Source organism: Colletotrichum fioriniae (genome assembly GCF_027942845.1).
Source record: "Colletotrichum fioriniae strain IMI 355084 chromosome Unknown scaffold_2, whole genome shotgun sequence".
In the NCBI taxonomy this organism is placed as follows: domain Eukaryota; kingdom Fungi; phylum Ascomycota; class Sordariomycetes; order Glomerellales; family Glomerellaceae; genus Colletotrichum; species Colletotrichum fioriniae.
Window position 1 is genome coordinate 1,428,326 of NW_027076838.1, and position 22,089 is coordinate 1,450,414.

At 54.9% G+C, this 22,089-nt stretch overlaps 11 protein-coding genes across 11 annotated transcripts; 5 read left to right on the forward strand and 6 right to left on the reverse strand.

Moving 5' to 3' along the window:
• Positions 1-85: 85 nt before the first annotated feature.
• GCD11 (eukaryotic translation initiation factor 2 subunit gamma) lies at positions 86-1,767 on the forward strand (the record flags this gene model as incomplete). Its single annotated transcript, XM_053187760.1, has 3 exons — positions 86-603; positions 688-1,674; positions 1,737-1,767. The coding sequence occupies 3 exons, from the start codon at positions 86-88 to the stop codon at positions 1,765-1,767; spliced, it is 1,536 nt and encodes a 511-aa protein (XP_053055264.1).
• Positions 1,768-2,151: 384 nt separating this feature from the next.
• On the reverse strand, positions 2,152-3,179 carry N0V96_002204 (uncharacterized protein; the record flags this gene model as incomplete). The annotated part of the gene is made up of 2 exons (XM_065756465.1): positions 2,152-2,844; positions 2,898-3,179. 2 exons carry the CDS (start codon positions 3,177-3,179, stop codon positions 2,152-2,154), a joined length of 975 nt encoding a protein of 324 aa, XP_065614834.1.
• A 102-nt stretch (positions 3,180-3,281) lies between these two features.
• On the reverse strand, positions 3,282-3,818 carry N0V96_002205 (uncharacterized protein; the record flags this gene model as incomplete). The annotated part of the gene is made up of 2 exons (XM_053187759.2): positions 3,282-3,676; positions 3,749-3,818. The coding sequence occupies 2 exons, from the start codon at positions 3,816-3,818 to the stop codon at positions 3,282-3,284; spliced, it is 465 nt and encodes a 154-aa protein (XP_053055263.2).
• Positions 3,819-4,639: 821 nt separating this feature from the next.
• NSP1 (FG-nucleoporin nsp1) lies at positions 4,640-6,984 on the forward strand (the record flags this gene model as incomplete). The annotated part of the gene is made up of 2 exons (XM_053187758.2): positions 4,640-6,727; positions 6,796-6,984. The coding sequence occupies 2 exons, from the start codon at positions 4,640-4,642 to the stop codon at positions 6,982-6,984; spliced, it is 2,277 nt and encodes a 758-aa protein (XP_053055262.2).
• A 527-nt stretch (positions 6,985-7,511) lies between these two features.
• On the reverse strand, positions 7,512-8,106 carry INH1 (ATPase inhibitor; the record flags this gene model as incomplete). The annotated part of the gene is made up of 3 exons (XM_053187757.1): positions 7,512-7,551; positions 7,687-7,818; positions 7,979-8,106. 3 exons carry the CDS (start codon positions 8,104-8,106, stop codon positions 7,512-7,514), a joined length of 300 nt encoding a protein of 99 aa, XP_053055261.1.
• A 3,075-nt stretch (positions 8,107-11,181) lies between these two features.
• Positions 11,182-12,206, forward strand: BMH1 (14-3-3 protein; the record flags this gene model as incomplete). The annotated part of the gene is made up of 5 exons (XM_053187756.1): positions 11,182-11,242; positions 11,299-11,605; positions 11,659-11,900; positions 11,950-12,020; positions 12,075-12,206. The coding sequence occupies 5 exons, from the start codon at positions 11,182-11,184 to the stop codon at positions 12,204-12,206; spliced, it is 813 nt and encodes a 270-aa protein (XP_053055260.1).
• A 940-nt stretch (positions 12,207-13,146) lies between these two features.
• DPH4 (Diphthamide biosynthesis protein 4) lies at positions 13,147-13,764 on the reverse strand (the record flags this gene model as incomplete). Its single annotated transcript, XM_053187755.2, has 1 exon — positions 13,147-13,764. One exon carries the CDS (start codon positions 13,762-13,764, stop codon positions 13,147-13,149), a length of 618 nt encoding a protein of 205 aa, XP_053055259.2.
• A 457-nt stretch (positions 13,765-14,221) lies between these two features.
• Positions 14,222-14,865, reverse strand: N0V96_002210 (mitochondrial 54S ribosomal protein mL59; the record flags this gene model as incomplete). The annotated part of the gene is made up of 3 exons (XM_053187754.1): positions 14,222-14,257; positions 14,322-14,382; positions 14,480-14,865. The coding sequence occupies 3 exons, from the start codon at positions 14,863-14,865 to the stop codon at positions 14,222-14,224; spliced, it is 483 nt and encodes a 160-aa protein (XP_053055258.1).
• A 629-nt stretch (positions 14,866-15,494) lies between these two features.
• PRP28 (mRNA splicing protein prp28) lies at positions 15,495-17,687 on the forward strand (the record flags this gene model as incomplete). Its single annotated transcript, XM_053187753.2, has 1 exon — positions 15,495-17,687. One exon carries the CDS (start codon positions 15,495-15,497, stop codon positions 17,685-17,687), a length of 2,193 nt encoding a protein of 730 aa, XP_053055257.1.
• Positions 17,688-19,435: 1,748 nt separating this feature from the next.
• On the forward strand, positions 19,436-20,503 carry ORT1 (mitochondrial ornithine carrier protein; the record flags this gene model as incomplete). Its single annotated transcript, XM_053187752.2, has 2 exons — positions 19,436-19,546; positions 19,610-20,503. 2 exons carry the CDS (start codon positions 19,436-19,438, stop codon positions 20,501-20,503), a joined length of 1,005 nt encoding a protein of 334 aa, XP_053055256.1.
• A 776-nt stretch (positions 20,504-21,279) lies between these two features.
• N0V96_002213 (uncharacterized protein) lies at positions 21,280-22,004 on the reverse strand (the record flags this gene model as incomplete). The annotated part of the gene is made up of 3 exons (XM_053187751.1): positions 21,280-21,670; positions 21,733-21,826; positions 21,893-22,004. 3 exons carry the CDS (start codon positions 22,002-22,004, stop codon positions 21,280-21,282), a joined length of 597 nt encoding a protein of 198 aa, XP_053055255.1.
• Between the last annotated feature and the right edge of the window lie 85 nt (positions 22,005-22,089).

Consider the following 22,089-nt stretch of genomic DNA (forward strand, 5'->3'; position numbering starts at 1 on the left):
GAGAAAAAAGTCCGACGTCCCCCGACCCGTCACAAGTCAACCTAGACGAATTTACCCCGCCATCCACCCACACCCCGTCGCGACAATGTCTGCCAACGGCGATAACAAGTACGACGACATCGAGTCGGAGTCCGACTCTGGCGAGTCCGTCGAGGAGCAGACCGAGCTCAACGAGGAGAAGACTCTCAAGCCCGCCCTCAAGAAGTCCTCCAACCCCGTCACCGCCGACATCACAGTTCAGCGTCCTGTTCTGCCCCCGCAAACCGATCCCAAAGACCTCGACGTCAAGACCCTCAGCCCCCTCACCCCCGAGATTATCGCTCGCCAAGCAACAATCAACATCGGTACCATCGGCCATGTCGCCCACGGAAAGTCTACCGTCGTCAAGGCTATCTCCGGCGTTCAGACCGTCCGTTTCAAGAACGAACTGATCCGTAACATTACCATCAAGCTTGGTTACGCCAACGCGAAGATCTACCAGTGCGACAACCAGGAGTGCCCTCGGCCAGGATGCTTCAGGAGTTACAAGAGTGAGAAGGAGGTCGACCCCCCTTGCGAGCGCGAGGGCTGCAGCGGTACCTACAGATTATTGCGCCACGTTTCGTAAGTAAATGAGGCTCAGAGAGAGAGCTTACCCCGGAATCGTGAATCGCAAGGACTCGCGGCTAATACCACATCTCCACTTAGCTTCGTCGACTGCCCCGGTCACGACATTCTCATGAGCACCATGCTGTCAGGTGCCGCCGTCATGGACGCCGCCCTGCTGCTCATTGCTGGCAACGAAACCTGCCCCCAGCCCCAGACCTCTGAGCACTTGGCTGCTATTGAGATTATGAAGCTGGACAAGATCATTATCCTCCAGAACAAGGTCGATCTTATGCGCGAGGAGGCCGCTCAGCAACACTACCAGTCCATCCTGAAGTTCATCAGAGGTACCGTTGCCGGAAAGTCTCCCGTTATCCCCATCTCTGCCCAGCTCAAGTTCAACATCGACGCTGTCAACGAGGCCATCGTCAACACCATCCCCGTGCCCCCTCGTGACTTCACCCAGGACCCCCACATGATCGTCATTCGATCCTTCGACGTCAACAAGCCCGGTGCCGAAATTGACGACCTCAAGGGAGGTGTCGCTGGTGGCTCTATTCTGCACGGTGTCCTCAAGCTCGGTGACGAGATTGAGATCCGTCCCGGTATTGTCACGAGAGACGACAAGGGTGCCCTCAAGTGCACTCCCATCTTCAGCAGAATCGTCTCCCTCAACTCCGAGTTCAACGACCTCAAGTACGCCGTCCCCGGTGGTCTCATCGGTGTCGGTACCCGCATCGACCCCACCCTCTGCAGAGCCGATCGTCTCGTCGGTTTCGTCCTGGGTCTCAAGGGACGCCTGCCCGAGATCTACAGCGAGATCGAGGTCAACTTCTACCTCCTGCGCCGTCTCCTCGGTGTCCGCACCGCCGACGGCAAGCAGGCCAAGGTCGCCAAGCTCACCAAGAACGAGGTCATCATGGTCAACATTGGTTCCACGTCCACCGGTGCCAAGGTTGCCGCCATCAAGAACGATGCCGCCAAGCTCGTCCTCACCTCCCCTGCCTGCACAAACATTGGCGAGAAGGTCGCCCTGTCCCGTCGTATTGAGAAGCATTGGCGTCTGATTGGTTGGGCCACCATCGCTGCGTAAGTTCACACTTTGTTACTCCACACAATCAGATTGCACAATGAAGCTAACATTTCTACAGCGGTGTCACCCTCGAGCCCAGCTCGTCTTAAACCGACAACTGCCCCAAATCAAATCAAAAAACACAAAGTCTCAAAAGCCCATTCTTCAGCATCACAGGAGTCTAAAAAACAATCAGTCAGTCTGGTAGAGAGCCGAATGGGAGGGGCGGGAGCGCGGATCCGGCAAAGTTTTTGAGTACCAGGCGGGTAATGAATGCACATGAACGAGGTTACCAACTTACCGCGTAAATTCAAAATGACCAGAAGAGAGAGACTCGAAATTCGCGAAATTTGAAGGTCCAAAGATTCCAGGTCCCATTTGATGGCGGAGATTCGCGAGGGAAAGAAAAACAACGTACAAGGAAAAGCTAGACGGTGTATGCTGATAGATAGGCCTGGACGATGAATGAGCCCCTTTAACTTTTCTATTAGTTTCTATTTCCTGACTTTGCGTGCATGCTTGACCAGGTTTTCTATCACGCCTTCAAATGCCTCTCTGTCGCCTATCTTTTCATCCGTCTTCTTGGTCCAGTAATCCAATACCTCCTTGGCTGTTCCCTCCATCGCCTTTAGCCGGTCCACGTGCGCCTTGAGCTCGTCGTCCGTCATGCCGTTCAGGGCCTCGTCCGTCGTCGTGCAGAGCTGCTTGGCCGATACGAGATCCAAGTCCGGCACCGGCGGCGGTCCCTTCTTCTTGGATGACGCCGTTGGTTTGCCTTTTGAGTCGACAGACGTCGACGACGCGTTGGCCTCGGCCCGCACCCGTGATACGGACCGAGAATCTGATGATGTCCGCGGCGAGCCGGAGGGGACTTGTAATGAGGGCAACACTAGCTTCTTTTGCTTGGAGGCTGGGAGGATCTCATCCAGATCGACCGGCACGCCTAGAGAGACGAGGAAGAGACGGCGGATTCGCGAGCGGATCCAATCTGGGGGAGCTAGCGGCGGAGGTGCCACCAGCTGCGACCACAGTGACGCACTGCGCGGTGTGATGAAGATGGGGTTTTCTTTCGTCAACGGTGGCGGGGAGCTGACGTCTAAGCTCTCTGGGGGGAAGAGGGTATTGAGGTATGGGTCGACAGCTTGTAGGACGTCTTCGCCGTCTAAGCCGTCAAAATCTGGTATATCCTGGATTGAGGCGTCAGAAAGGTCATGAGAAATTTCGATAACGATGTGCTTACGAAAGGTAGTGCTGGTACCTGTGGTAAGCTGGGCGCGAGAGCTGGAGCGGGAGCTTGGAACTCGGGTTCTTGGAATCCATCTTCAAAGTCGTCAAAGTCACCGTCGGCTTCAGCCCCCTCTTCAAAGTCGTCGAAATCGTCACCAAAGTCATCATCATCCTCGTCTTCGCCTTCAGCGTCCTCTCCTTCCTCGTCATCGTTATCAGCTGCATCGGGAGGCGGCGTAAGGCCGGCGCTAGACGGAGCAGACGGGAGTGCCGTCTTGGAGGGTTGCCGCTTCATACGAGGCGAGTTTGGTGTTGACAGCGCAGGTGATACAGGGGGGAGATCTACGAAGAATGACGCCAGGTCAACGACAAAGTGCTCTTTGAATTTCAGGGATCTCTACATCGTACCGGAACTGCCACCCTCCTCAGTCTCGCCGTCTGGCTTGACAACTAAGTCGGCTGGGGCATCTGCCTTGCGCTTCTCCAAGAACTCCTCTGAGTGCGGCCCTGAATCGCCCGGGGCCTCCTCGACGACAGTCTTGGGAATGACTGGCGACTTGGGCGCACTGTCTGCCGTCGACGACGCCTCGCTGCTGTTCTTCTCCTGGATAGCAATCTCGTCCGGCTCAGCATCACCCTCCCTCAAGCGGTACGCTTCCGTTCCGGGGACCTCGCCGTACGACGGTTCATCGTCGACTTTCTCTACGCGGGTTTTGGGAATCGGAGACGTTCCAGGGCTGAGGGGAGCAGATTGCGCATCGGAGAAGTGATCTTCTGAGTCGGAGGCGTTGGCTGCAGATTGTTAGACAAAAACGGCTGCACGATCATCAAGGGAGACATTGACAAGGGGTGGGGGTTGCTTACCCAGATCGTGTGCGCCAGGGTCGCTAGTTCCAGACCGTCTCGGCGGTGAAAGAGCCTCTTCGTCTGACATGATTCCGTTGTGAGCCCAATTGAGAGCTGTAGGAATAATAGGGTAATGTTTCTTGAGGTTACAACAAGCTGAGGCAGCTTAGGGGAGTTATCGATGGTGGGAGAGAATAGGAGTGGGCAGTGGAGGGGGAGCCTGTCGATTAGCGGATACGTAGCTGTGTGGGCCGAATAGGTATAGGTAGGTAGCAACTAGCAAGAACGATATCCCCAACTTGATAATTTGAGGGCAACCGCAACTTTTGAAGGAGTCAGGCTGAGGCAAGGGCTTGTTGGCACAATGACGAGCAGAAAGAATGGAAGCGACTTTTCAGGCTCTTGGGCTGGGTGGCATAAGAAAAGCAGGCTCGCAGACGGTACCTATCAAGGCTCAAGCACCTCTTGCAGCTTCTAGACTCGCCCGCCAAGCATCACGTGGGTCATACCCCGGTTATTATCGCGCTAGTACTTGATAGGCAACCTGTCCCTGGTCCTGGGTCTTTGGGCAGGTGCAGCGCGCCAGTCGCGTGGAGGCAAGGCCTGAAAGGCTGGAGCATCACAAAAAAAAGCTATCAACCATCAACACCAGTTGCAGCTCCCCCCAACTACCGGTAGCAACCACACGTCGCAACGAGTCAGCGCATATCTACGAGCCAGATCCGATTGCTTCATCGACGACCAACAGAGCTTCAGGGGGTCGATTCGCATCTCAATGCGACGACATTGAACCAAACGACACACGATTGTCTAGATATCAGCTCGCTGTACTAAGCCCGCATTTAGCTTGCGAGACTCCGTCAGGCTTCATCTCGACAGACCCCGATCGATTCACGAACCTTCCACACAATGTCCTTCAGCTTCGGTAACACAGCTACGCCAACGTCGAACAGCGGCTCGACTCCGGCCACCTCTGCTCCCGCATCCGGAGGTCTCTTCGGCGGCGCTGCTGCCCCCGGCGGCACTCCCAGCTTCTCCTTCGGCAACCTTGGATCTGGAGGAGCGGCAGCTGGATCGACCACCAGCACACCAGCTTCGGGCGGAGGTCTCTTCGGACAGAACACTGCACAGAAACCAGCAGGCGGCCTCTTTGGCGGTGGCACGCCGGCCGCGGCTGCAGGAACACCCGGATCGGCTGGAGGAGGTCTCTTTGGCGCCAAGCCCGCTGCCGGTGCTTCTTCGACTCCTGCATCTGGCGGCATGTTTGGAGGAGCCGGTGCTTCTACACCCAGCACATCCACACCCACTGGAGGGCTCTTTGGTGGCGGTGCCGCTGCCTCGGCCGGCACACCAGCCGCACCGTCAGGAGGCCTTTTCGGAGGAGGTGCGGCGGCGAAGCCAGCTGGAGGTCTCTTCGGCGGCGGAAGCACCGCCAGTCCTGCTCCCACTGGAGGCTTGTTCGGTCAGAATGCCGCTGCGAGCTCGTCAACCACACCCGCTCCTGCCGCAGCTGGAGGTCTGTTTGGCAACAAAGCCGCCTCAAGCACCCCCGCTGGCGCTCCAGCAACCCAAGCCACTCCCGCGAAGCCTATGTTCTCTCTAGGAGGATCTACCACACCAGCTGGAGCTCCGCCTGCTGACAAGAAGCCAGCTACCGGGGGCCTGTTTGGCGCTGCAGCGGCGTCTGGATCTGCTGCGCCGTCTCCCTTCGGTGCTGCGGCCGGCGCCGCGCCGGCTTCGGCTGCTTCCACTGCCCAACCTGCCGCCAGCGGAGGTCTCTTTGGTGGTGCGGCTCAGTCCAAGGCCGCATCTACAGCACAGCCGGCCGGTGCCGGTGGTCTTTTCGGTGGTCAGACACAACAACAACCCGCTGCCGCCGGTGGTCTATTTGGAGGCTCGAAACCCGCTGCTGCTGCCGCTCCTAGCTCCGGGGGTCTTTTCGGCCAAGGCGCTGCTACCACTATCTCAGCACAACCGGCTTCCACCCCTGCCGCTGCTCCCGCTGCCGGTGGTGGACTCTTCGGCGGCGCAAAGCCTGCCACTCCTACCACCTCAACACCAGCTGCGGCCCCTGCCGGTGGTCTGTTTGGCGGCAACACATCTTCGACGCCAGCAGCTGCTACGACACAGGCTGGCGCAGGTGCAGGAGGTCTCTTTGGTGGTGCGAAACCTGCTGCACCCTCAGCCTCTACTCCCACCACCGCAGCGGCTCCTTCGTCACTGTTCGGTGGTGCAGCTACAGCTACACCTGCGAGCAAGCCTGCGAGCGGAGGACTCTTTGGAGCTACTCCTGCTGCTGGTACCTCTCAGCCAGCTTCCACCCCTGCGGCGACTGCGACTACCGCCGCTACAACCACATCAGCTGCCGCGCCCAGCACAACGGCATCAGCTGGTGGTCTGTTCGGAGCCAAGCCAGCAGCTACCCCGGCAGCTGGAACATCAGCTCAGAACGGCACCACGCCTGCCACCACATCTGCTACAACTGGCAACTCAAATACCCTCGCTGCCTCTACCACTGGCCCCACATCCCAGCTTCCTCGCCTGAAGAACAAGTCCATGGACGACATCATTACACGGTGGGCCTCTGACTTGTCCAAGTACCAGAAGGACTTCAAGCACTACGCCAACCAGGTTGCCGACTGGGATCTGGGCCTGGTCGACAACGGTGAGAAGATTCAGAAGCTCTACCTCAACACGTTCGAGGCCGAGAAGGCGAGCCACGAGATTGAGCGCCAACTTCAAGCCGTCGAGAGCCAACAGGACGAACTTGAGGACTGGCTGAACCGCTACGAGGCCGACGTCAAGGAGATGTTCTCCCGCCAGATGGGACAGGGCGAGACCCTTGCCGGACCCGACCAGGAGCGTGAGCGGACATACAAGCTTGCCGAGAAACTCACGCAGAACCTCGACGAGAAGAGCAGAGACCTGTCGAAGATGGTTAAGGAGATCAACGACATTTCAGGTACTCTTAGCAAGGGCACCAAGCCTGAGGATCCCGTAAGTGATACTGGTTTTTGGTTTTTTTACCCATGTTGTACCTGCAAAGCTAACGTCCTCATCTATAGTTGAGCCAGATTGTCCGCGTTCTCAATGGCCATCTCGGCCAGCTCCAGTGGATCGACTCCAACGCTGCATCTCTGCAGGCCAAGGTCTCATCCGCGCAGAAGGCGAACAACAACCTTAGCAGCCAATACGGAGCGCCGGAGAATGACGCCGCAGAGAGCTTTTATCGATCTTACATGGGCCGGCGTTGATGAGAATCAGGACACACGGCAAAGGGCTCGTGTGGAGTTTGTTTTTTGCTAGGCAGCATAGGTTACGAGAGACAGGGGCTAGGAAATGCAACAATGAAAGACAACTCAGAATCTTGAGGTTTGGTTGTCATTAATCGCTCAATTTGAGGCAGACTATTCTGAACAGAAATGGGTCGCTCCGCAAGAGTTGAGTTGGATGGATTAGGCACCGCAAAGGTGGTAGTGCATTGAGCAACACAAAGAGTACGTTGTACAGTAGCATAGACTCGTGGGTGAATACCAGGTGTTTGTTTTTTTAAATGGTTTTACATGAGATTGAAAAAGCTTCGAATTTCAGGCATTTGCTTCGCGTTTTAAGCGAACTGCGCGGAATATCATCAGTCTCTTGCTTTCCCTTTCCAGATTTGGTACATTTGTCCAGCCTTCTTCTCTAAGCCCTTTCTTCTCTCTCTCCATGTTTGGTATTATCGCTTTGAAAAGACCTCCTCGCTGAAGCGGGGGGATATTACATCCTTTTGGTATTGAATTTAGTTGTTCTCGCCACCCTGGTTCTTGGTGATCTCGTCGCTGTATTGGGGGCCATTGTTAGCAAAAGTTTTGAGAGATTAACCGAGTGGAAAGCGACGTCATTGCACACGGATGGGGGCGGATTTGGAAGGGGGAAAAGGTAGAAAGGCGCGGAAAGGTGGAAGGTGGACGAACATGTGGTCAGACAGCTGCTGGAGGTGGGCCTGCTGCTCGCTGAGCTTCTTCTTGAGCTCGAGGAGCTTCTCCTTCTCGCGCTGGCGGATGGCGTAATCCTCGTTGGCCTTTTCGCGCTTCTGGAAGGCGTCACTGTGTTGGGCAACTTGTCAGCTTTTTTGAAATCATCGCGGGCTTGCTGTCAATTGCAGCCTGGCGTTTCAACATTATCGATAATGACAGCGGTTCAGGGAACAGCTGCATTTTGCGTGGGCGGCGAGAGAGAGAGAGAGAGAGAGGAGCGAAGACTTACCCGCCTCCGTACTTGGAGGGAGCTCCAGTGTCGCCCTCGCTCATGGTGCGAGCAGTGGTGCTGAAGCAAGCTCTCGAGGCGAGAGTGAAGGGACGGGCCGCGGCCTTAGTAGCAGCGATGCGCATCATTTTGAAAGAGGGGAAGAGATTCTGTAAAAAAGGGTATCGAGGGGTTCCAATTGGAGTTGTTTTTGTGTTTTTGTAGTGAAGCAAGTTGGCCGATGACGATGGTGCAAGTCGGACGGGTTTTGTGATAGGTTGGATTGTGGGGATCTGGGTGCTGGTCATGCCTGGAATAGCTCCTACTCGGGGAAGGGGGGGCTACCTGCTATGCTGCCTGAGAGCTCATTGGACGAGGAGGGATGATCTGATCCTGTCAAACTACAGAGTACCTGGTCACTTCTTAGTCGGGGGAGGGAGCTTTTGCTTACTCCGGTCTGTCCTTCTTTACCCGACTATGGGGGTACGAGGATATGATACGTCATACCCGGTGTGAGCGAGGTATCTCGCTAACATGGACGTGCCGGCATTTCTCGGCTTCGCTGGGTTTGGCTCACTGAACCGGAGAGAAGCGCTGAGCTTCCATTGCCTGAGTGTGCTTTCCTCAGGCCACTGAGTGGTGGCCACCTGCTTGCGGCCAAATCATACTGACTCAATGTGCTGTACGCAAGACTCAAGATGGGCCAAGCAGTCGATGGAGCTGTGATGCGATTGTGAGCATCCGCATAATCCCGTCCCGACCAACACGCAACACAAGATCTTGCTTCCATATCCTAGGCACCATTAAAGATGCTAGACGCTATCCTCTCGCTGGGACTGAATTGCAAGAACCTCTCAGCTCCTAATTACCAAGAGTTGCGAATTGTGTGCGGTCTGCCGGTGTTGTTGCTCCGAGATGGCTTATGCGTAAAATGGGACTCGCATAGATCCATTCCGATGATTCTCGTGGGTCCATTATCCCACAGTGGGTTGCATTCTCCAGATATCCGTAAGCCCGTAGGTACTCCGTAGGCCGTAGCCTTATCAGCCCTTGTTGTTATCTTCGGCAAGGCTGAATCTCCTTTTTCGACTGGGATGGTCCCCGGGACTGTGGAAGAGAGATGCGGGAGATATGTCGCTTCAAAGGCGACCGATGGAGTGCCGCGGGTTTGTAGTCATTGTGGTGCGACGTCTTCCGTCTTTGTCTCGCAACCCGAGGTACCTTTTTAGTGGAGAGGAGAACGTCTGCCCTCTACAGACCACAGAGAATCCGTACGCCGCGTGTGTAAGTGCTGCCTTGGCCAAAGCTGAGATGGCTTCATGGCTTCAGGCTCCTAGCGAAGAAGAGGAAAGGACGGTTTCTTTCTTCCCAACTCTCCTGGCCACCCCTCCGCCAAGACAAGCAACGGCAGCCGAGGAAACACACCTTCTTGGTTCAAGGGGTCCCGGCTACGAACAGCAGTATGCAACCTACCTTGACGCGAGGTAAGATGCTTTGCTTTCAAAGACCTTTGGGTCAGGCAGGGCAATCTCATGTGACCAAACAACGGAACAAGTGACCGAACTCAAAGGACGAATGGGGGCACGGTGGCCGCTCGGCGATTGCATGAAAAGAAGAGACGAGGTGGGATGAGAGAAGACCGGAAGAGGGGTCTGGCCTCGCATCAACTTGCAGCTTGTATGATTTGGAGTAAGTATGCAGTATGTATATCACCCAGTTGATCGAAACTCTGAGCCTAGAGTTTGGCCATGGAAGGTGAAGTAACAACAAACAAGGTGACATGATCTGGGTGTAGCAAGCTCGAAGCTGGACAGGTAAGTAGAGGTCAATAGCAGCGAGCTGGTCTACGAAGTTATCTTCTTCCACGCCTTGGATTGAAACCAGGTTGCTCGTGGCATGGCATGTTAGGCAGTGTGTGCCTTGATCATGTCCGTACCTGGATTCAAGGCCTTCCACAAGCAATAAGAGAGTAAGACCTCATTGGAGTGAGGCCCGGTGCCCTGGGGAAAGAACACGCCGGCGCCGGGGAATTGGGCCCAAGGAAAGGAGCAGAAAGAGGCATGAGAATGTACCTCTGTGTACCCCCCACTTTCTGTCGCAGAGTCAGGTTGGTAACATAAGGCAGGCACGAGGAGTCTGGAGAGGCGTTATGCGTACGTTTGGAAAGACTTTGGGGGCTCTGCCACTCTGGAGGGGTGCCTCTCTCAGCCGCAGAGCACAGCCGCGATACCTAACGCTACCCCGGGATGATTCACGTGAGCCGGCCATTCCAGGGCTAGCACGCCGCAGATGGGGATTGGTTGAGACGCCCCTCGACCGTGACTGGCCAGAGCGTGGCTCACCAGCCCAGTGTGTCCCTGCCCAGTGCCCATGGAACCTGGCAGGAAGTCAACCACTCAAGTCGGCTCCCGTCCAGTCCAGTCGGTGCGGCAGCAGCCACCCCCCCTCCTGCCTACCTTACCTTACGTCTACCTACCGCCCCAGCGTGTTCTCCCCAGTCAGTCCAGTCGCCTTACCTTGTCTTGCCTGGGCCACCTCACGTATTGTGCAGCCCAGAGCCCCCTTCCTCAATTTCAATCCATCACCTTTTCGTCTCATCCATTTCTCAACTTCACAAAACTCTGCACTACCTTTGCAAAACCGCCCACACCCGCCTCTATTTACCCTTCGTCACGCTCCCTTCCCCTGCTCCGATCCAACTCGAGTCTCGACACGGGAATCTTCCATTGACAACTTATCCATCGTTCCACTCGAACATCCCCGCCAACCTCAAAACATCGCACCAAGGTACGTGGTCCCCTCCCCCCATCCCCCCGTGCCCCCTCTGTCGTCATCGCATCCCTCGCCGCAATCTCCTTCCACCGATTCCCAACAACCGCATGTTGCCGATTTGCGTCGACCGCCTCACGAAGCTGCCATCCGCTCCTCTTTCTGCATCGATTGAGAGCTTCACCGACACTGCGCGCCCTATCTTGATCGGTCAGGCGCAAAACCCCACCAGGAGCGGGGGGCCGAAGCCAAGTCATGAGGTCAGCGAGGCGCATACGCTGCAACTCGTTCTTCCGTCGTTGAATTCCCACTGTCGCTCTTCTGAATCCAATTTGCGCCTCCATTTGCCGTCTAGTCCAAATTTGACATTCACGATACACTTGGAACGCCGTTTTGGCTTCGTCTTCTGACACACGTGCTAACCAACGCCAACGTTCCAGATACCAACCGCCACAATGGGTCAGGATGATGCTGTGTACTTGGCCAAGCTTGCTGAGCAGGCTGAGCGCTACGAGGGTATGTGGCCGTCTCCGATCGAACAAGATGGATTATACTGATGACTGGGCGTCCAGAGATGGTTGAGAACATGAAGATCGTCGCCTCCGAGGACCGTGACCTCACTGTCGAGGAGCGCAACCTCCTGTCCGTTGCCTACAAGAACGTCATCGGTGCCCGCCGTGCCTCGTGGAGAATCGTCACCTCCATCGAGCAGAAGGAGGAGTCCAAGGGCAACTCTTCCCAGGTTGGCCTTATCAAGGAGTACCGCCAGAAGATCGAGGCCGAGCTTGCTAAGATCTGCGACGACATTCTCGACGTCCTCGATGCCCACCTTATCCCCTCTGCCAAGTCTGGCGAGTCCAAGGTCTTCTACCACAAGATGTAAGGGTTCGCGTCTGATTCGGTGTTGAGCGTTATGCTGACAACCTCCACAGGAAGGGTGACTACCACCGCTACCTTGCCGAGTTCGCCGTTGGCGATCGCCGCAAGGACTCTGCCGACAAGTCTCTCGAGGCTTACAAGGCTGCCACCGAGGTTGCCCAGACCGAGCTTCCTCCCACTCACCCTATCCGCCTCGGCCTCGCCCTGAACTTCTCCGTCTTCTACTACGAGATCCTGAACGCCCCCGACCAGGCTTGCCACCTTGCCAAGCAGGCTTTCGATGATGCCATTGCCGGTCCGTATTGTCTACTTGAAGCAAGTGCAATTCACTGACAACTCTACAGAGCTTGACACCCTTAGCGAGGAGTCTTACAAGGATTCTACCCTCATCATGCAGCTTCTCCGTGACAACCTGGTAAGTCATTTCGGAAAAAGACGCCAAAGATATTCCGCTAACCACAAATTACAGACCCTCTGGACCTCTTCTGAGGCTGAGCCCGCAGCGTCAGGCACTGCCGAGGCCCCCGCCGCCGCCAAGGAGGAGGGTGCCTCCGCTGAGGCGCCGGCCGCTGCCGCCGCTGAGGAGCCCAAGGCTGAGTAAGGTGTGAGAGGTCTCGTAGCATTCTGCAACCTGCGTTCATCGCCGGATTTGGGTGGACTGGTGTCTACGGAGTGTGGACTGGAGATTTCGTTTTCGCGAATCGGCATCGTTTAGGCAATACACACAAGAATTGTGAAGGGGTTGATTTTTCCTAGCACGGGGCTGGCTGGGGGCTAAAGAAGAGCATTTTGGAGGTTGATTCCACGTTTGCTTTTTTAGACTCTAATGCAAGGCCGTCTGGACAACAACAAAAAAAGACTAAAATTGCTTTCAAAGAAGCACATCCGGCAAACCAGTTTTGAAGATCGTGTGACATAGTTGCTTGATACTGTCATCTAACTTTGAGCTGGTGATGGTGGATGTTTGTTGAAAAGTGTTCTACACCATCAGGAACTACCCAATTGGGTCGACAAATGAAATTGGGGTAACTCGAGGGCCTCGAAGTGAAGTGACATGTAGAAGAATAAATTTGATATATCAAATTCCAGCATAAGAGGCCAAGAATCAAGTTATACAGGCTGAGAAGTAGGTACGAGACTATCAAACTATTTGGAAGTGCAACTCAGACCAATGAGATTGGCTGAAGAGACGATTACCAAAGACAGAAATGCTGAACACAGGGGGAAGGGGGGATTGTTTGTTTCATTTGGAAGAGGATTTTAGACAGATAGAAAGATATTGGCCACGGCGTTGAGATTGCCAAGGAAAAGGTACTCATCATGGCGCGGCGAAACCATTTAGCATGAGAGCGCCTGACGCATCGTAAAGCACATCTGAGGAATCGATTCGGTCGACGCTTACCCATTTCCACACATACGAGTGAACGAGACGACAAGATGGGCATGATTTCATTATATTAGATTGGTAATTAAGATGTCTATTCAAATTTGTTGTTTTGTTTATTTCATTTTCATCTTCGTCTGAAGACGCCTTGATTCTATCAATCATCCGAGACCACAGCAAAATGAACCTTCATCCAAAGACTACAATCCTGACAGCCGACGAGCAGCTCCCCGTTCTCGCCTGCCTCTTCCAGGTCCGCCTCCGTGAAGAGGAAGCCGCGCGGGTTGCCGCACCGGCAGCTGCGGTACCAGGAGCACTCGGCCTCGAGATCGTCTGACGGAGGCTCTTCGACTTCTAGGTCGTCAAGGTCGACGACCTCGATACCCGTCCGGAAGGCCTTTTCCTCGTCGCCGTCGCCGCGCTGAAGACCTTGGTTGTTTGGTGCTAGGTCCAGAGCGCGGTCGTATTCAGCCCTCTGTTTTGGGTCCGAGAGGATCTTGTAGGCTGATGAGATTTGGTCGATTGAAAAGGTGGCGGAGGCAGCAGTAGAAGAGGAATGAGATGATGGTGCTCGGGTCGTCGTGCTGGTGGCAGGATTACTCTCGAGTTGCGGGTATTTGTCCGGGTGGTTTTGGAGGAGGGCGCGGTGGTAGGCCCGTTTGATGATTTGCTGCGGACCCGCCGTGGTCGACTGTTCCTGGACGAGTTTGCGACTTATACCCAGGATCGTGTAGTGCGTGTGCCCTTGTCCCGGAGCCGCGGATGAAGAAGTCATTTTGGGCCAAGGGGGTGAGAGCGGAAAAACGGCGGACAGGGCCGCTTGAGTTGCGGGCTGTCGTTTTGGGATTGTAAGTGAAAATTTCCCTGGCGAATTGGAGTTTTTGGGAAGCTTGTTTCTGCGGGGATCACGTGAGTGGTTTGTGGTTGAGGAGACGACTCGAAAGTGAACTTCTGGAATAGTCTTTCAAGACGTGACCAGCAGCTAGTCTTTTCATGTCAAATTCTTCTATTAATTCAAGTCAATATGCACCGATTTCTGAATATGTGGTGGAGGGGTCAACATGTTGCTCTCAACGCCCAGACGTGGGGAAATCCCCAAATATCGCCAAGGGAAGGGGGGTTCAAGACGGCGGGAGTTGATCGAAGTTCGTTTCTTATACATGATAATACATGGTATATGTACATCGTCTATGATATTGACGCAGCGCAAGTGAAAAGTGCGAATAGAGCGCTTATTTGGGGAATCTTGTCCAGTTCTTCTTTCCAACCTAGTACAAGTATGTCAGTATACCATCTCCAGAAAAGCATTTGTTTGAGATTTTGAAAGCTTACCTTCTTCCACTCCTTGATGAGCTTCGGCATCGCCAACACAGCCGCTCTCCTCTTCTCCATTCTGCAGCCGCATGATTAGCATTTCCTTTTGATCTGACCAACGGTGCAAGAGCCCAAAGAGGTTTCCTCGACTGCGAATGTAGGGTGTAAAGACATACCTGGGCTGCACCATCCTCTCGTGAATCTTTCCTTTGACCTTTTGCCCGACACCGGTACCCTTAACCCTCAATCCGTGCTCGACGCGGTGCGCGATCCTGTACTCGGTGCCCTTGACCGTCGGGGGCAGCAGCTCCTCGACGCCGTGCTCGCGCGCGAGCTTGACGATCTCGGCCTGGCGGCGCATGGAGTAGACGGGGTCGTGCCACTTGCCCGTGACGGCGTGCTTCTGCGACTTGAAGGGGTTCGGGGTGATCTCCTGGAAGCCCGTCTTGGGTGTCGTCGCGTTATGGGGCAGGATGGCGGCGGGTGGCCAGCGGGCGAAGAACCGCTGGAGCTGCGCCGGCAGCGTCTTTGCCAGCTGGATGTATTGCTCGGCGGCGGCCATTGTGTGTGTGGATTCGGGATGCTCGTTGGGAGGCTCTGTCTTCTTTATGTCCTCTGTTGCAAGCGCTGTGGCATTGCCAGGTCGTCGTCGTGAACGGGAGTGGAGGGTTTCGTCGGGCGATTTCTCTTCGTCAGTTTCCGTTCGGGGATGCTCTCTCAATCGATACGCTGGATAAATTTGGGAGCGACCAGCCTTACCCACCCCTGTACGTGCATACGACTGACAGGGGTGGGAGCTTGGGAAAGAATTGCCGGAAACTCAGTGATCTGATTGGGTCGCATTTGTGTGGCGCCTTTCTACTTGTGGCGCAAATCGCAGCCTTCTCTCGAGGTATCTGAAATAAATCATCCATCTTCAACTTCTGTATTACACAGTCAACAGACGTCACCCCAACTCTCAGGCACTCGACGATTTTGTGAGGTAAAACTTACCAGCCTTTCACTTGCTCCACCCAGAGCGGATAGTGAAACCGTAGACCCCGCATCATCGGCGGATTTCCATCAATCTCGGCATATACTTGATACGCACCGCCATTCGATTACTACCTTGGGCTGGCGATCGCAACGAAGAAAATCGTCGCCAGCAACCTCTCCCGTGTCTGTTTGTAAAAATACCACACAAACCCGAACATGAGCAGCAACCAAGCGAAGAAGGTTCCCTTGGACCTCGAAGAGATTCTCAAGAAGAAGAAGGCTGCCGACGCTGCATCATCGAAGCTACGATTCATCCCCAAGAAGGAACGAGAGCGTCAGGCCGCAGAGAAGGCTAAGCAGGAAGAGGAAGAGCGCAAGCGTAAAGCCGAGGAGGATGCGAAAAAGAAGGCAGACCTCGAGAGAAAATGGGCTTCCGAAGCGAACGGCATGGGTGATAACAGAGCACAGAATGGATATGGAAGCAGAGTGCCTACCGGCCCCAAGGCCATGAACGGCACTGAAAATGGCAGGGATGGTCGAGGCGCCGGAGGACGTGGGCGGGAAAAGCCAGAACGAAAGACGACAACAAAGGACGGCAAGGAGAAGAAGACGGCGGAAGCTATCGAGGCCGACCTGCTGCGCAACCGGTATCTCGGCCCGGAGGTGAACAAGCAGTCCAACTTCTCGGTAAAGAAGAAACGCAAGAGGGCAACGGAGTTCAAGTTCGAATGGGACGCGGAAGAAGATACCACACTTGAGAACGACCCGATGTACGAGTCCAACTCAACAACCCTAAAATCCTACACATTCGGCAGTCTGTCTGGTGAGTACACTGAAGAAGCCGAAGAGATTGCGAGAAGAAGGGCAAGGATGATCGAGGAGCGAGACCGTGAATTCGGAAAGCAGCGGGCAAAGCAGTTCATGGAGGACTTCTACAAAGCACGAGAGAAGGCAAAGGAGCGCGCAGATCGGTCCGGTCTGGGCAAGCACTGGTCGAAAAAGACACTCGAGGACATGCGAGAACGCGACTGGAGAATTTTCAAGGAGGACTTTGGCATTGCGACAAAGGGCGGCCTCATCCCCAACCCGATGCGCAGCTGGAAAGAGTCAGGATTGCCACGAAGGCTACTGGAGATTGTCGACAGGGTCGGCTACAAGGACCCTTCGCCCATTCAGAGAGCAGCTATTCCTATCGCGATGCAGGCTCGAGATCTCATCGGTGTGGCTGTCACTGGTTCGGGTAAAACTGCAGCGTTTCTTCTGCCGCTGCTGGTCTACATCTCGGATCTGCCGCCTCTAACGGAAATCAACAAAAACGACGGAGCGTACGCCTTGATCCTGGCGCCTACGCGTGAACTGGTTCAACAAATTGAGACGGAAGCGCACAAATTCGCCGATCCGCTCGGCTTCAACGTTGTCAGCATCGTGGGTGGTCACTCCATGGAGGAACAGGTGCATGCATTGGGCAAAGGTGCCGAGATTATCGTCGCAACTCCCGGTCGTCTGGTTGATTGCATCGAAAGACGCGTCCTTGTCTTGTCTCAATGCTGCTACGTCATCATGGATGAAGCAGATCGGATGATCGATCTCGGTTTCGAGGAGTCGGTGAACAAGATTCTCGATGCCCTCCCGGTGACCAACGAGAAGCCCGACACGGATGATGCGGAAAATGCGACGTTGATGAAGAGCTATCTCGGTGCCAGGGACAGGTACAGACAGACGATGATGTACACGGCCACCATGCCGCCGACTGTCGAAAAGATTGCGAGAAAGTATCTCCGGCGCCCAGCCATCGTTACGATCGGTAATGCTGGCGAGGCCGTCGATACGGTCGAGCAACGGGTCGAGATGGTGTCCGGCGAAGACAAGAAAAAGAAGCGGCTGCAGGAGATCCTTGCCGCTGGGGAATTTGCCCCGCCTATCATCGTATTCGTCAACATCAAGCGCAATTGCGACGCTGTTGCGCGAGACGTCAAACAGATGGGCTACTCTGCAGTCACGCTACACGGAAGCAAGACGCAGGAGCAGAGAGAGGCGGCGCTGGCGTCGGTTCGCAACGGGCAGACACAGGTTCTCGTGGCGACAGATTTGGCAGGAAGAGGTATCGACGTGCCCGACGTCAGTCTCGTCATCAACTTCAACATGGCGACCAGCATCGAGAGCTACACGCATCGCATCGGTCGTACGGGTCGCGCGGGCAAGAGTGGTGTTGCAATCACATTCTTGGGCAACGAGGATGCGGACCTCTTCTACGACCTGAAGCAGATGCTCTCCAAGAGCTCCATCTCGCGTGTGCCCGAGGAGCTTCGGCGGCACGAGGCCGCGCAGCAGAAACCCACACGAGGGCACAAAAGGGCCGGTGGGGAGGAGCAGCAGTCGTCAGGCAAGGGGGGCCAGTGGGGCGCCTAATGTAGGGTAATGGGTGACGGTAGCATGGCGAGTGGATGAGAAAAGAGACTGAATAGATGAAAGTGGACTAGGTCCGGCCTCATAGATTATCGTGATAATCTGATCTGATAAAAATTTTATGTCCGAGCCATTATCGTCGGCGCCTCGGTTCTGCTAGCGTCTCTACTTTTATGTCGTCTCTGCTGGCACCCATCCACACCATCCCATGTTGTTGTTTTCTGGACGAAATGGTGTCTGATTGTTGTGGGTGTTCATGTGCGTCCTAAGATCTTATTTGATCCCCAAAAATTCATGTTTTTTTGTTGGATGTCTGTTTCAACAGATTGGTTACCTCAAGTATTACCTTTCTTCTCAGATGTAGTAAAGTATATACATCCCGGTTCCTGCCCAGATGGCGGGGCTCCTTGCTGTGCCTGACACCGACAGCGGGGAAGGATTCAGCACCCGCCCTCATCGGTTCGGGGTTTCCAAGAACTCACCCGACTGCCTAGCTCCCGCCGACCAGAGTGACAGGGCATTTCAGAGTTAACCCCACCAAGAAGAGCACTTTTACGCAATGCTCCTCCCTCGGTCTGATGTCAGGACCCCCAGGGATGTTCTAGGCTTGGAAAGTGCGCCTAGTGTCCCATTACAAGACGCAGAAAGTAGTGCCCGATGTCAAGAGCCAGGTAGGGTACCTTACCTTATTCAGAAGCGGGAAAGGGAAAGAGAATAAGAGAATTTTCTGCAACCCGACCCAAGATCACTTGGCTCAAGGTAGGTACATCCAAGTTACCTCAATTATGGAAGATGGGAATGTACCTCCTCCCATGCTGACCTTGCCTTGCTGGTGCCGCCCAAAACTCCACCAGCAACTTGCAATTCCGCGCTTCCTTCCTACTGCGCGCCCGCTCTTCACCGTTTCTTTCACATGGTAGTTCTAGTATAAACCCCATGCCATGCGCCTCTTCAAGTCATGAGCTGGCCGTTTTGATAACCGCGTCGTTAATTCCCTCTCTCTTTCCCCTCTTCTAAGCTCTGAGTCTCTGGGCTGCCTCCCTCTCGCACTCCCTCTCTCTCTTTCTCTCTAGCGCGCGGGCTTTTCGAGGTTGCGAGAATTATTTCACCCAACGAGATCGACACTGACACAAACAAGCCCTTCGAATTGGTCGCAAGCTTGGTGCAAAGACTCCCCAACTTGGAAACTGACCTAATCCCTCCCCGGTATCGGTGGGTATTTTTCTGATCGAATACTACCCACCCCCCAAAAAAAAAAGTTCTTAGGCGTTGCGCGCTTCCTGGGTGACACACTCGTGGACACTGCCCAGCTACATTCGCTTTTGCCCCGCGGTACCCGTCCGTACTCCGTCTTCCTGTACGGTCATCCCACCTCCCTGATTCAACTCAGCACGAGGGGGAGCAGTGAGGACAGTGCTGAATAGCCTTCTATTCAACCAGACGTCCTACACTTGCTCCTTTTTTGAGCAAACTTGCTTCTTTTTTTGTTCTTTGGTGTACTTGGTGGTCTCGAAGTTTCACAGCCGCAAACCAAAAAGCTGTTGAGCTGCGCGGTATCCTGGCTGGTACTTTTTTCGACGAGCGACCAACTCGCGCAAACGCACAATAAAACCCTCCCCTCGCCACACCGACCCTTGAGGGATAACCGGAGGGTGCTCGACCTTTCGTCCGACCTTACGCATACCTTTGACAACCTCCAAATAGCTCAGGTAGCTATTAGCTAGCCATCGCACCTCGCAATTACCATCACAATGGACTCGGCCGCAGTAGCGATGGAGATTCCCCACCATGACGCACCCGTGTCGCTGAAGAAGAGCCGTACCGCGGCTCTGGAGGCCATGGAGGACATTGTCTACGGATCAGTAAGTTGCCCGCTTACGAATGAAGCTTTGAGCGAATTTCGCTGACGAGCCAATTACCGCCAGGTCGCCGGCGTTGTCGGAAAATACATCGAGTACCCCTTCGACACGGTCAAGGTCCGCCTCCAATCCCAACCCGACAACCAGCCCCTCCGCTACAAGGGCCCGATCGACTGTTTCCGCCAGTCCTTTCAAGCCGAAGGCTTTCGTGGCCTATACCGCGGTATCAGCGCACCGCTCGTCGGAGCCGCGCTCGAGAACAGCAGTCTGTTCTTCTTCGAACGAATCGGTCGCGCCGCCGTATACCAGTCGGGCTGGACGCCTCAAGGCCAGGAGCTGTCGCTCTCAGCCTTGTGGTTCACCGGTGCCTTCTCCGGCTTCTTTACTTCATACGTCCTGACGCCCGTCGAACTCGTCAAGTGCAAGATCCAGGCCCCCGCCGGCGCCGACGGCTCGGGGGCACCACAGCAGCTGCGCCCGCTGTCTGTCGTCCGAGATATCTACCGCCACCAAGGCATCAGGGGCTTCTGGCATGGACAGATGGGTACTCTGATCCGCGAGTCGGGCGGCTGCGCCGCGTGGTTCGGCAGCAAGGAGACGGTGACGAAGATGTTCAACGTGCTCAACGCCAGGTCGGCCAAGACGCAAGGAGAGAGGGACGCCTTGGTTGGAAAGCCACTGCCGCTGTGGCAACAGGCGCTGGCGGGCGCCTCGGGCGGTGTTTCATACAACTTTCTCTTCTTCCCGGCCGACACGATCAAGTCGCGCATGCAGACGGCAGCTATCGGCGACGCAGCGCTGAACCGGTCATTCTGGCAGGAAGGCGCGGCCTTGTGGCGGCAACACGGCCTGAGGGGCCTGTACCGGGGCTGCGGCATTACGTGCCTTCGCTCAGCGCCCAGCTCGGCCTTCATTTTCATTGTTTTTGACGGCCTCAAGCGACATTTCCCTCTGCAATAGAGGTCCTTTTTTCCCTTTACACGTATCGAAACCCTTTTGAGATATCCCTAGACTTGGGTGGTTGTGGCTGCTGTGTTGGTTGGAAGACGGGGAGGTGGCTTGATACAATTTGGCATTTAGAAGGCGTAAAAGGGGATACGATTCCGGAAACAGTATATACACTTATACATGTGCATACACTTTGGGCGACATTGGCCTGGCTAGATGGATGTGGATTTTTACCAAAAGCTGGGAAGAGACGCAAGCGTAGATTATTGAGTCTTTTATACACCTTGATTCAGAGGCTGTACCATTTTATATGTTGCCATCCTTCGTCCGACGCTTCCTCTTTGAAGCCTATTCTTCTTGTTCGACCAAGTTACCGCACACAATTTGCAACTTGTTGACTGTGATGAACAAAGTAAAGGATAAGTATATCAGTTCGCTTTATTCGACCACTACTGAGACTCACGTCCGTATTCCAGGTTTATGTAAGTTCCCGTACTGCTATGATCTGTGACATCTGTATGCCTTTCATCTTGAGAAATCAGTCCGATATCGTCTACCTCCTTAACGGTTTTCAATTGACACGTCGAGCAATCGTTTTTTTGTTACGTCTAAGTTTCGAATTTTCTTTCCTAATAAACGCTCAACGCAAGGAACAGGCCAGCCAATACCAATTAGAACGCCATAGTACGCAGATACGCCCACCAAGTCCACTCCTCCTCGTCGTCTCCCTTCTCTGCACCGTTGCACGAGTCACAAATTCCCGCACGACAGCGGTAACAATCGCAACACTACTGCTTCTTCCCAGCCTTGGCGGCCTGTTCGGCCTCGTACCGCGCCTCGGCGCCCTTGAGGTCCCAGTCGTTGAGGTAGCCTGCCCCGGCGCAGAGGTAGGTCGCGAAGGAGAGCCAGCCGAGGTAGGGGACGAGGCAAGCGCCGGCGACGGCGTCGACGGAGCCCCAGAGGTAGGCGAGGTAGGAGTTTATGCCGAGGAGGGCGAGGATGTCGACGGTGGCGGCGATGGGGCGCTTGAGGAGGAAGAAGAGAGGCATCCAGATGAGGTTGAGGCCGAGCTGGATCGTGTAGAGGGTCGCGCCGTGTTTTGTGTCGGCGATTTGGGAGAGGGTGGAGGTTGGGGAGAGGCCTGTGTGGAAGGCGCGGTAGGCGGAGTAGCCCATTAGTCTGGAGGGGGGATTGTTAGATATCAGAGAAAGGCGTCACCGTGAACTGGGTTGAAGGCTTACCCGTAGAGGAGAGTCCATGCTGGGCCAAAGACCCACGCAGGAGGGCGGCCAGGAGGGTTCTTGATGGCGGCGTAGGTCTTCTTAGTATCCTTGGCTACACGAGCTTTGTTAGTATCGTTATTTCATGAGGGCCTTGAGGTATTTTGAAGGGGAAATATACGTCGCGAAGAGAAGCCGACGGCCGTGCCGAGAGCTATGGGAAGCAGGATCGAGGCGGCAGCATTCTCGAAGACCTGGTGGGGTAAGGTCAGGGCCGGGATGAAAGTTGTCATTGTGGCCGATTTCAATTGTGTCGTCTGTGGAAATTGTCTAGAAGTGTAAGAAAGGTTTTAGTCGCCGCGACTGCGATAATTGCGA